The sequence below is a fragment of the Eulemur rufifrons genome, chromosome 18, assembly GCF_041146395.1.
Source record: "Eulemur rufifrons isolate Redbay chromosome 18, OSU_ERuf_1, whole genome shotgun sequence".
Taxonomy (NCBI): Eukaryota; Metazoa; Chordata; class Mammalia; order Primates; family Lemuridae; genus Eulemur; species Eulemur rufifrons.
Genome location: NC_091000.1, coordinates 69214108 through 69226987, shown reverse-complemented (window position 1 = coordinate 69226987; position 12880 = coordinate 69214108). Strand labels below are relative to the sequence as shown.

At 37.5% G+C, this 12880-nt stretch overlaps 1 protein-coding gene across 3 annotated transcripts in view; it reads right to left on the bottom strand.

Moving 5' to 3' along the window:
- Positions 1-12880, bottom strand: part of GMDS (GDP-mannose 4,6-dehydratase) — a 602981-nt gene that overhangs the window by 459197 nt on the left and 130904 nt on the right. For all 3 annotated transcript variants that reach the window (XM_069493190.1, XM_069493188.1, XM_069493189.1), the window contains exons 3-4: positions 11351-11438; positions 8407-8516 (exon numbers count right to left, since the gene is read on the bottom strand). In XM_069493190.1, coding sequence (XP_069349291.1) covers positions 8407-8516; positions 11351-11438 — 198 coding nt within the window. The remainder of the gene's footprint in view (positions 1-8406; positions 8517-11350; positions 11439-12880) is intronic.

Genomic DNA, 12880 nt, shown 5'->3' with positions numbered 1-12880 from the left:
TCTTTATTATTTCAAGATTCATAATATACTAACAGAGTAGAGTGATTTTATGTTGCTCTGAACACATCTAAGAATTACAAATGACAATATATTAATAACAATTATGTTAAAACTCATATATACTATATATAGCTATATCAATTTAGATATCTACTAAGCAAAATAAACTATCTTCAGAGACTCAACATTGAGTTATAGTTTGTGTATACTAATACATGGACCAAAATGTACTTGCAGTATTAAAGCAGAAATATTATTTTTAAACCTTAGAAAATAGGTTAATATTATAGTTATATAATTCTTGTCAATTTCTTTTAAAATAATAGTTATACAAATATGGCCAGCACAATGGCTCACGCCTGTAATCCCAACACTTTGGGAAGCCAAGGCAGAAGGATCACCTGAGGCCCGCCTGGGCAATACAGCAAGAACCATCTCTATAGAAAACTTTAAAAATTAGCCAGGTGTGGTTGTGTGTGCCTGTAGTCTCAGCTACTCAGGAGGCTGAGATGGGAGGATCGCTTCAGGCCAGGAGTTTGATGCTGCAGTGAGCTATGATGGTGCCACTGAACTCCAGCCTGAGCAACAGAACAAGACTCTGTCTTTAAAAAAAAAAAATAATGATGATCATACAAATAGGAAGAAATTTCTCATTCTAATTATCAAGCAACAAATTCTTCTGATTCCATGAGTAGCAAATAATATTGGCCTCCCATAGATTTTAGGGAAACAAACTTACACACAACCATGGTATAGGTATTCAATATTAAATTTTTTATATTGAATTGAGTTGTACTATCCTAACCAAAAAGATTATTATTATTCCTGATGAGATAGTATTGTGGATTTCTATTTTCCCTACGTATTAATTTTATTTTTGTATCACTGATATGCTGACATTGCACCTTGCATTGTAGTATCTGGAGATCTTCCTAGCTATGAAAGCACTGCCCACATGGTATTAATTAGAATCACTTCCCTTCAGTAAGGAAAAAACAATGTTTTTAACTCTAACTTACTGCACCAAAACTTTGTTTCACTGTAGTAAGAGGTAGGAATGACAAGAGAGGTAAAACTTCAAACGTCAGAGTCCTGTGGTACCTGCCCAACACAGGTCAAAGACCTCCTTGGTCTTCTCAGCTTAACAGCATGACAAGAAAACTGAGTGGCGTCAGATCAGGGTTCTAGCTTGGCTGCTCATCAACTGGAAGTCCCAGGCAGGCACTTGTGAAATACCGACTTGCGCTGGCTCATTGCCAAGATCTCCGCCACCTCAGAATTCTGTGGCTCATATAATAAAAAGCAAAGGGTCCAAAACATCATTTTCCCCTTTAGAATAGAATAAGGAAAACATTCTTGTATATCATTTCAAACAGCAGCTAAGGTAAACAACAGGCCTCCTTCCAGGCAGAAGCAGCAATAACTGGCACATTGACCATGTTAACCTTAGCCCATTCATTTCTCTGGACAATGTGCCTCGAGTTAGCCTCAACTGTGCACAGACACCACGTGGGGATTAAAGTAGGGGGGACACAGAGTAGCCAATCTGAATTTTCTGCCCCTTTGCCTACTGCCTTCACTGCTGGCCAACTCCATTCCCAGGAGAGTCACTATTGCAAATAGGATGGTCAGGACAGCCTTGCTGAAAAGCTGGCATTTGAGTAAAATTTGGGTAAGGGAATGAGGCAGATGGACATCTAGGGGGAGTTACAGTCAAGTACAAGTGCACAGGCCCACAGGTAGAATCATGTCCTAAGGAAACACAACCTAAGGTAGATGCTCACTGGACTGATGGGAAAATGGGAGCAAAAGGCTGAGCACCCTGCCGAAGTTGCACAGCTAGCATGTGATGTGACCAGGATTTGAAGCCAGGAAAACCCCAAGGCCCAGGGTCTGGGCTGCACCTGGACATGAAGTTTTAGAATGTGTCCTGGGAATTCGGATGTGCACCCCTGATTTGAGAACCCTTGCTGTACTACGGTTTCTCATGAAAATTCCTCCCTTCTTCCCCATGGAATAGTCATCTATTCCAACACAAGTCACATCTCCTGACTGCATCCTGCAGGCACAGGGCCTGATAAAAGGCAGCAAACACAGTAGACAGGCAGATGGCTGTATACACACGCACTGATTTAATAAACTCTAATATGCAATTGTGTGGGCCATGGAGCCAGGTCCTCACCCATGTTTAAGAATGTTCTGACAGCTCCCTTTCCTTTGAGTAGCAATAGCTATGTTCGCAGTCTACTCTTCATTTTCCTGCTCTACTCACACCTCCCTGTCAGGCTCCCCAGGGTCCAAAATAAATAAATGAATGAGCAAGAACACAGAAGAACAGTCCCTCTCTGCTGTTTGCTCTGGGTTTTTAATAGGCCACCCCCTACCCTTGCTATAATTACACAGTAAAGAGCCACATTGTTGTGATTTTGTTTTGTTCTGTAATTGGGTTAGGCAGGCACCAACCAGATGTTCAGCCATAGGCACCCACCCTTCCCTACATAATGCATTTCTCCCAGTGCATTTAGTCACTCACCCCCTCCCCTCAATTAGAACAGCCCCAAGAGACTCAAGCTTCCTGGGGATGAATATGGAGTTGAACTATAAAGTTATAAATTTCGACTATCAGACACACCAGGAAAAAGCCACTAGAGATGACAATTCTTTAACTTGGGTAACTAAATTGCTTGAGCCCTTTCCTGGGGGCTACAGGTTTAATTCTCAGGCCTATTTTTATTCCCACCTCCATTCCCTGAACTGGGTTTTCTGTCTCACCTCTCCCCATGCTAACTTGGCGCCAGGCCACTACTACACCAGCCCCTTAGCTCACAACCAACTCTGCTTCTTGACTGGCGTCCTAAGCTTGAAGTCCCTCGAAGAGGACAGTTTAGACTCAGCCCCTTTGGGCTTTGATGTTCAGAGTCTGCTGACTGGTCCAGCACAACTGTGTGAGGAAATCGCAGCTCCCACCCACCGGTCCTGTGGCAGCTTACCATCCCAGCACTCAGGCCTCCTAGTTGTCCTGAAACAAAATTAAACCAATAACCTACAGAGCCTTGAAAAGGAAAGTAATAAAGATAATTAAAGGGTTAAAAAAGGAATGGAAAGTGTGGAGTTATTCAATTTAAATACGAGAAAGCTAAAGAAAGACATAATAATGGCTTTTAACACTGAGAAGGGGTTTAAAAATCCTTCTCAAAACTATTAATAAAAAAAGAAAACTAAGTGACTTTCTGTATCCACTAAAAACACAAGGAGGGGGAAAAAAGGAGCTTAAGAAGAAACTTGGATATCTGGGGGAAGAGGACTATTTTACATCAGAATTATCACTAGTAGGGATAATCTTTTTTTTGGGGGGGATGATCTTTAAAATAAATTACAGAATATGAAGATCTGAGTGCCAATCCTGGATCGGCCAGTAACCAGATGTAAGATTTTGAGCAGGCAACTTCATTTGTAAAAACGAAAATCATATTACATTATTTCTAAAGTTCCTTTCAGCTCTAACATTCCATGATTGAATAATTTTCATTTCTTTGAAAAAAAAAAATCAAGGCAATTCCAACATGACATTATGAAACAAAAGAAGAATTACTGGACTAGGTTTACTATAGAAAGATATCAGCCAACACTATGACTTCAAAAATGACGACTTTAAGATCATCAATAAGCTGCAAGAAATGGTGTACAAATCCAAAATCTGACAATAAATGATAAACAGACAAGAAACACTATTATTTTATACAGTAAAACAAACAAACCACACAATAACAACAGAAAAGCAGTTTCCTAAAACATTTTCTCCATCAAAATGGGTAGGACTATATATTGGATAATTTGTTCCCATTTGGATGATGTCATCGTGCTAGGTTTAACTGCTTTTAATAAATAGTACATTTCAGTCATCTCTCACTTTCTCCCACATAAGATCAAATCAGCCTTTCAATGACCTACTTCATGAGTCATAATTTTTCTGTTTATGATTCAGAAAAATGTCTTCAGTCAGTATTTCCCAGACTGCTGTGGGTTTATTCCAAGAACCAATTTCATCTCCATTGGTTTCCTACAGGAAACCAGACCAACTTCCTATTATTTTATTTTCCTTACTTTTAGCATACCATAGCCCACATCAAGTTAACTGGAAGTGTGAGTGATAGAAGACTTTTTTCTGCACAAAGGGAAGCCAACATAAACAATGCCCAGTCTAGAAGTCATGGATTCAAAATTAAATACAAATTGTGCTAATATTAGAACCTTTTTTCAAAAGAACACCAAACTAAATAAGAAATTTATTTTAATTAATCTTATTGCAAATATGCCACTGTCAGAAAAAAAAAACTTTTTAAAAAATCTATTATCTTTAAATACAATAAATTCTACAAAGCTGATTAATACAGAGAAATTTTAAATCATAAGGAAGAAAATACATATTTTCCATCCAAAATCCCTAACAAGCTACTAGGAAAATGGCAGACAACTGAAACCCAATATGCAGAGTGTTGGAGCAGTAAGGAACAGAGCGGTGTGCCCCCAGCAACCTGGAAGGTGAGCAGCCTGTTACCAGGAGGTACCATCATCCCAGCCCCTTCCCTACCCACAACCACTCTGCCATAACTAAGCACCAATTTTCCTTAGATCACAGCATAAATAGTGGTATGGAACAAGAGATTTTTAAAGGACATTCTAACAGGGGCTTGTCCTCATACTATTTCTCTAAAACACAGAAGAACCAAAGAAGTATTTACTCTCATATACTACACACTGCTCGGAAAAAGAGATTTCTGAATGTGAAGTATATTAGCATAAACATATATCAGATTCTCTTCAGACTCTTTCCATTCTTGCCACTTCTGACTACAGATGTAGTTTTGGGCTTTACCTGGCAAGTAATAGGACTATTTTAACATCAAACTCAAAAGTTGATATATTAAAGGAGAAGGTCTAAGAAGAATGCATTTAAGGCACATATTCTACATGTGTAAATCAAGAATTAGAGCAAGTGTTTTCAAGGTGTGGTCCCCAGACAAGGGTCAGCATCATCTGGACACATCCCAGAAATCAAAGTTCTCAGAGCCCACCCTAGACCTAAGGAATCAGAGATTCTGAGGAGGGGCCCAGCAACCAGCAGGTGATATTGACGCAAGCTGTTATCTACCATATTCTCTCTCATCCTTCCACCAGGTAATTTCCAGAAAAGAATCCACTCAATTCGCATTTCCTTTGTAACCTCTTAACTCCTTAAACCCCTGCACTCTGGCTAACTCTGTCACATCACTAAAATCCTCTTTTTAAAAGCCACAAATCATCTCTAGCCTAACTGCCCAGGCCAGTGACTTTTTCCTGGTCCTCATTCCCTAGCTTCATCCCCTCCTCCTTGAAATGACTACTTTCTTGACTTCCATGACACAATTCTATGCTCTGGCTCTCTATCTCCTCTCCTCCTTCATCAGCCCTGCTCTTCTTCCTCCTACCCTCTCACTATAGGCATGTCCCCAAGGTTCAATCTTCAATCTTTTGCCCCTCTTTCTCCAGATGCTACTTGGCACCTTAAGGACTCCAAGAGCTAAATTCACACCTCTGTACCTGCATTTCTCTCAAACCTCACAACATATTTTAAGCCACCTCATGTCCTGCTTCACCTTAATATCCTTCAAGTACTACCAGTAAAACATCTCCAAAAGGGACCTTCTCATTTCTGCCCCCGACCCCAACTCCAACAGTTCCTCCTTGACTGCCTGTTTCCAGTATTGGGTCCATCGACTGTCTGGTCACCTGGGCTCTGGAACCTCAGTATTCCCTCTTCCCTGGTGACCACATCTAATGTGCAGAGGAGTCAGTCCCAAAAGGCATCCTGTTTTGGCCTCCTCCTGCCCATTTCTAGTGCCACCATCCTCATCTAACAACTTCCTATCTGTTCTCAAGCCTTGCCTCTAGACTCTTACCTCTAAAAGTCATGACTGAATATATTTCTTCCCTGTTCAAAATACGGAGAGCTGCCAAGATGCAGCCCAGCCTCCTGCCTAGCTTCATCTCACATTTCTCCTCATATTCTTTCTGCACAGCTAATACAGAATGCTTCTCATGCTGCAAACATGTCCCAAGTTTTCTTACTTCTAAGTCATTGTTTTCTATTATTACCTCCATTTCAACTATCAGCTTCCCCTTATATCTGCAAATGCCCTCTCTATGCTTCAAGACCAGGGCTAGTGTCAACTCCTTGCATCATACATAATCCCCTCAGTGGAAGTTCTCTCTCACCCTCCTCTAAAGACTCAAAGACATTTGTGTGTATCACCCCTACAAAATTAAACCCCCACCCCCAGCATAAGTGGATTTGATATATCTTTTCGTCCTCCACCATACCATGCATGACACCTTGTACTAGGTATGTACTCAAGAAATATCTGTTGAAGGATGAAACGACTTTCCAAAACAAAATTGTTATTTAATGGACACCATTCCTGCCAATTAACTGACCTTTAGAAGAAGCAGCCAAAATACAATAAAAACAGATAAACTTCACGTGCACAGCAACCTGGAATCAACTCAATCTCCTATATTTTCTATTACTTACAGTACAACCACTCCAAAATGATAACCAAACACTATCATGTACACAGCAACTAAGAAAAATACAACATATTTTTTAAACTACAAATACGTTTTGGAAAAAAGAAATGACCGATTCCTTCAATACTAAAATGACAGTGGGCAGGCCTTCTGTAAATAAACCTTTATAAAATTTCCTGCATCTTCCCACCATGTCAGTCTGTAGCTTCTAGAGGTGATAAACTATCTATAATCACAAAGGAAACTTCTTAATCTGCAGGAAATTGAATAACAGAGCGTTTGTTCCAAAACATTTTGTTTTGTCTGGAAGATACTCTCATGGCTGGTCAGGAAGGTTAAGAAGCAGCCAGATGAATTATAATGTGGAAGACAGACAGACTGACTGCCTCAATTAGGAAAAATAAAGTCTTCATTTCTGGAATGGTAGAGAGTCGCTGCTTCCCTATAAAAAAAGAGGAGATACAATCTCTGAAGTAAAGTATGCAAAGAGACCCTTCAAAATGGGAAAACACACTGGAAATCATATAGAAAAATAGCTCTGTTCTAACCTAAAGACCTTGATACCTTTCACAGACCAAATTTCAAGCCGAGATACAGAACAGAATCATCATTAAGAAAGAAAAAAATGCTTTGTCCTAGACAGCCCAGGAAGATATGAGGTATCTTCATTGATCAATATATGGTCATCCTTCAAGGTTAACATTTGGAGAAAAATGTATAATATTATGAGGATTGACACTCAATTTTGAAATTTGCTATCAGTTATAAAACTGGACTTGATGCTGTTTCTCTCACTATGTTCTCCATTTGGTTTCATTTGCTCTAGTTCATGATTTCTTCCCTAAATTAGCAAAGGTATTAATATATAAAACAGGCACACAGCTTCCATTCTGTACAAAGTTGGGGATATGGATAAATAGCAAATCACCTAAAATACTTTCTGAAATAAGACTCCTATACTTGTTCATTAAACAGCAAAAACTGCTCATAAATTTTCTGAGTTTTTTTGGGGGGGTGCTTTTTAAACTTACAGTTATTTGCTTTTATTTCTAAGCTCTACTAACCATCTTGACTAAGAATCTAAATAGAACTCATATCATCCACAGCTTTAGATTTCACTCCTCATGTGAACAGTAGGACACAGAAATAAAAACTTGAGTTAAGCAAATCACTGGAACCCTGGGGATGGTCCCCTAGGGTCACTGTGATCCATTTCAGAAAGAGAAACTAAAGGGAGGTGGGCAGACTACCAGAGAATCTGAATAAAATATATATATATATATATATATATATATATATACACATACATACACATATACACACAACAACATTCTCGCTGTATTACACTGAGGAGGAAAGAGGCTAAGAAGAACTTTTCTTACAATGATTTTTACAACTCACAATAAAAAATTCATTCAGCTAATTTTAACATATTCAGCTAGTAATGTAGCCACAACCAAGAATTAATATTAAAACAGAGGTTTTACTGATTTGCATCTTTCAATATTTTAACAAAATATTTCATTCACAATCTGATTTGAAATGGCAGAAAATACATTTAAGAGGGGCTCATGACCATGGGGAACAACTCCAAATTAACAAATACTGCTATTTCAATGTTAGTGGTAAGATTTTATCGTATTGTTCAATAACAGAGAATATACTTTTTAAAAAATCTAGTATTTCCATTAGGATTAATACTCAAACTAATACTGACGATTAAACTTGGAGACTAGGAGCAGTGGTTCTATTAATGTACTGAGAAGCAACAGATACAAGTAAAATACAGAATGCTGCAGGAACACAGCCAGAGAAATCATCATCATGAAAATGGCTTACTTTGACGTGGCTCTGGGCTCCCAGGTTGTAGATCTCTGTAGGCTTTACTTCATTAATGATCTTCACAAGGCAGGTACTGTCGGTGAGATCACCATAGTGCAACTTCATGTCTTTAGGATTCAAAAACATACCATTAGATAGAAGAAAACAACATAAGCTCAGTTCTTTAAAATACTGAAATTGAAATGCATATTTTGAAAGTGTGAAAAACCAGGGTCAAAAGAGAAATGTTATATTTGATGGTTCTAGAGTGGAAGAGTATAACTGTCATCTTTAAATAACCTAATAGTAGAAAGATATTTATATATGTTGCCTGTATCTATAAAGGATTTGTGGGGGTAAACTCAGATGAACTTTTTAGAAAGCAAAATATCATGACAGATGTTATACATTTAAACCTTAGAGCTCCAGATGGTTATAAGATATGCTATAAAAGAGTGAGATTCAGAAAAAGAAAACCTTACAATAATGTGCATGCCCCCTAAAGAAATCTATAACATTCTGGTGATGGTGAAGATAGCTCTGTATTTCTTCAGATACTTTTATCTAGCAATTTTAAGTACATATAAACATCAAACCTTAAACCACCCATGAAATGCCTGATGTAGTTATCATAATTCATTAGAGGACAACTAGCCTATTCCAACTCCTAAATCTAAGCAGATCCTTACAACGACTTCATTAGTGTAAGAATTTGATACATGTGAATGGGTGATTTGCTAACTTGATAGTTCCATTATTTTTACAAAATACTGGTCTATATATCTAGATCCAATGGCAGTACCGTTCTACACTCTGCATAAAAAAAAATAATAATTTTCAGGGATGATGCATTTAATAACTTGAATATTAAGATGGAAAGCCTTTTCTTTGGACAACTGGATTATCTTCCTGATAATATCACCGCCTTTATAAGTAACCCAAATTTTCAAATATTCAGGAGTGATCCATATCTCTCACCACTGACAAATATTAATTCAAGATGGATAAAAGACTTAAATGTAAGGCATGAAATCATAAGAACTCTAGAAGAAAATGTTGGAAAAACTCTTCAAGATATCGGCTTAGGCAAAGAATTTATGAAGAAGGCCCCAGTGGCAATCACAGCAATAATAAAAATACATAAATGGGACTTGATTAAATGAAAAAGCTTCTGTACAGCTAGGGAAATAATCAACAGAGAAACAAACAACCTAAAGAACGCGAGAAAATACTCACAAGCTAAACATCTAATAAAGGGCTAATAACCGAAATCTACAAAAAACTCAAACAAATCAGCAAGAAAACATCAAACAACCCCATTAAAAAGTAGGCAAAAGACATGAAGAGAAGCTTTTCAAAAGAAGATAGAAAAATGGCCAACAAACATATGAAAAAAATTGCTCAACGTCACTAATCATCAGGGAAATGCAAATTAAAGCCACAATGAGATGTCACCTTATGCCACTTAGAATGGCTTTTATGAAAAAGTCCAAAAACAATAGATGCTGGTGTGGATGCAAAGAGAAAGGAACACATACATTGTTAGTGGGACTGCAAATTAGTACAACTTCCATGGAAAACAGTATGGAGATTCCACAAAAAAATAACAGTAGACCTACCATTTGATCCAGCAAGCCAGCTACTGGGTATTTATCCAAAGGAAAAGAAGTCATTTTATCAAAAAGACACCTGCACGCAAATGTTTATTATAGCACAATTCACAATTGCAAAGATGTGGAATCAACCCAAGTGCTCATCAATTAATAACTGGATTAACAAAATATAGTATATGTATACTATGGTATACTATGCAGCCACGAAGAAATATGGAATAAGGCCTTCTGCAACAATTTGGATGGAACTGGAGACCATTATCCTAAGTGAAGTATCTAAACAATGGAAAAACAAACACCACATGTACGCGCTATTAAACTGGAACTAACCAATGAGCACACGTGCACAGAAGGAAGTAAAACTCAGCAGAAATCAAGCAGGGGAGAGGGGGGAGCAGGGGAGGGGCGAAAACCTACGGGTACAATGAACACTATCTGGGTGATGGGCACACTTATAACCCCTGACTCAAGCATAACAAAATCGATACATGTAACCAAAAACATTTGTACTCCCATATTTTGAAATAAAGAAATTAATTAATTAATTAATTAAAAATACTCAGGGGCTCAGAGGTAACTACAAAAGGTTTACAAGCTAACTGTATCATCCTTGCTGGCCAGAAAAAACTGGTCTGAAGCTGAACTTGGCGTTAAAAGCTCTGTGTTCTAATCCCAGCTCTGCCTTCTTCATGGTGGGTGACCTCGATAAAGTCACAACCTCTCTCTGTCTCCATTTCCTCATCTATAAAATTGTCTCCCTAGAATCCTCAGGAGTTGCTGTAAAGATCCAATGAGAAAACACTGTAATTGTGCTATATAAACTGTACAGCACACACAGGCAAAATTATTAACAAAATTAACAAAACAACTGAAAATACTGATAATGATCAGTAAAGTAATTTAAATATAATTTTGATTGCCATCTTTTTTTGGACTTCTCTTCACAAATTATTTTTAAAGTGTATGAAGACTGTTTAATTAAATGCACAAAAACTGTTTAACTTGATTAAATCAGACAGAACATAAAAAGTTAAGGGATGCTCTGTCAATATGGAACTGCTCTTACTTAAGGGGACAGGGATACCTGCAGTGGGGTGACCAAAGGCTCTTCCTCCCTTGGTCTCTCCAAGCCACTTACCCAGTATCTTTCTAAAAGCCAAACCAGATGACACTACAGCTGAAGACAGCAAGCAAAGACGGGTTGCAAAGCATGCAAATTGTATTCAATGCACTAATTCATGGGTAAATAATTGTGACTTGATGGGCTTTAGGGAAAATGACATTTGAAAACATCTTATCTGAAGATAGGAAGTTACAGAAAAAGATTTTAGAAAGAGAAAATGACTTACTTCCTTCAATATGAGCCTGGGGATTCTTATACAGATGTTCAATTCGACCTGTATTGAATGAACTGGATCGCCGTACAATTCCATGGACCTGCATTTTTACAGTATGGAAAGATAAAAGTAAATAATAAAGATGCAATGAGGATTCATAAGTAACTTAGAAGTTCTTTAGCTAATGTTAAGCTTTATGAAAAAAGCAAAAATATTATTTTAAATTATTAGAAATAGTTCCACTGCTTACATTCTCCCCAACCACTGCTCACCAGCTACCAACACCTAACCTCTATCTTTCTCCAGTGTTTTTACTGCCAATATCAACAAAGTAATTAGATAATCATGTGACTTAGTTGTGGATACTCAAATATCTCCTTTTCTAAACACACACACACTTACAGCCTAACTGCTGAAAAAATATCTCTTCCATTTGAAACTGAAGACAGATTATATGAGGCTGTATCAGTAAAACAGCTTGTGGCCTGTTTAACGCGGGCATGAGGTCATCCCATCTTCCCAGGATCCTCAGAGGTATAGCACTTTTATCTACCCTATATATTTCTGGAGCCATAGATATTGTCAGAGAGCAGTTTCTATTAAGCAGCTGTGTGGAAAAGTCAGAAAGCTCAACAGAATGAGTTAGAGACAAGATTTATGCACTACTGAATTTAAGACATAAAGAACACGCAAATGAAGAGAGGATTTTTAAAATAATTTTTATCTTGACTTAACCATGGTAAGCATGAGGGGAAAAGAGTTGTTGGGACAGGAATGCATACCTGTCTGATACTGAAGAAAAGATTATTTGTGTCAGATACATAAGAGAAATTGTTCCAGACCTAGTCACACTTCCTTCTTGTGTCAAGATTACTCCCTTTGTGCTGCCAATGCTAACACCAGCTTATGTCACCAGCTGTCCAAGTTCCAGTTCTACTGGTGGCAGTTTTAATCCTTGACTTATTTTAGAAGTGTTCCTTCTAATGTTGGATAGGTTCATTTGCAGCTGAATACACTTCTATATTTTAACTCAATCGTTTTCTGTCTATTTCAAACCAAAATTAATCCTTGGCATGACTCAAATATTCCGAATGCAAGGAGGAAATTATAAGCACATAAGACTTTCTTTCAAATAGAAAAAAATGTCATCATCATTTTATATGGCATACATGAGAAACTGACTTCTGCAAAGGATACAACATACCCACAATTAGTAATTCTGTTGGTTAGTTGCTTTAGCCAACGAGAAAAACACTCGTCGACACTTTTCTAAAAGAACGAAACCCAAGAAAAGTTGGTAAACATGAAAATATTTTAAGAAGGGAACATGCAAACTTGGTTGACATTTTAGGAGGCAAACATTAAATAAAATCTAGGAAACGTTAAATTGAGATTTGGCTATACATATCCATTTCTTAATTTAGAAGTGGAGAAAACAACACTAATATTAAGCTTAGAGTTTGTTCTACTTCCTGAGCTCCAATTTTTCATGTTGTTACTTAATTGTAAAGTTGAACTGCTCTACAAACTTAATTTTGTTTA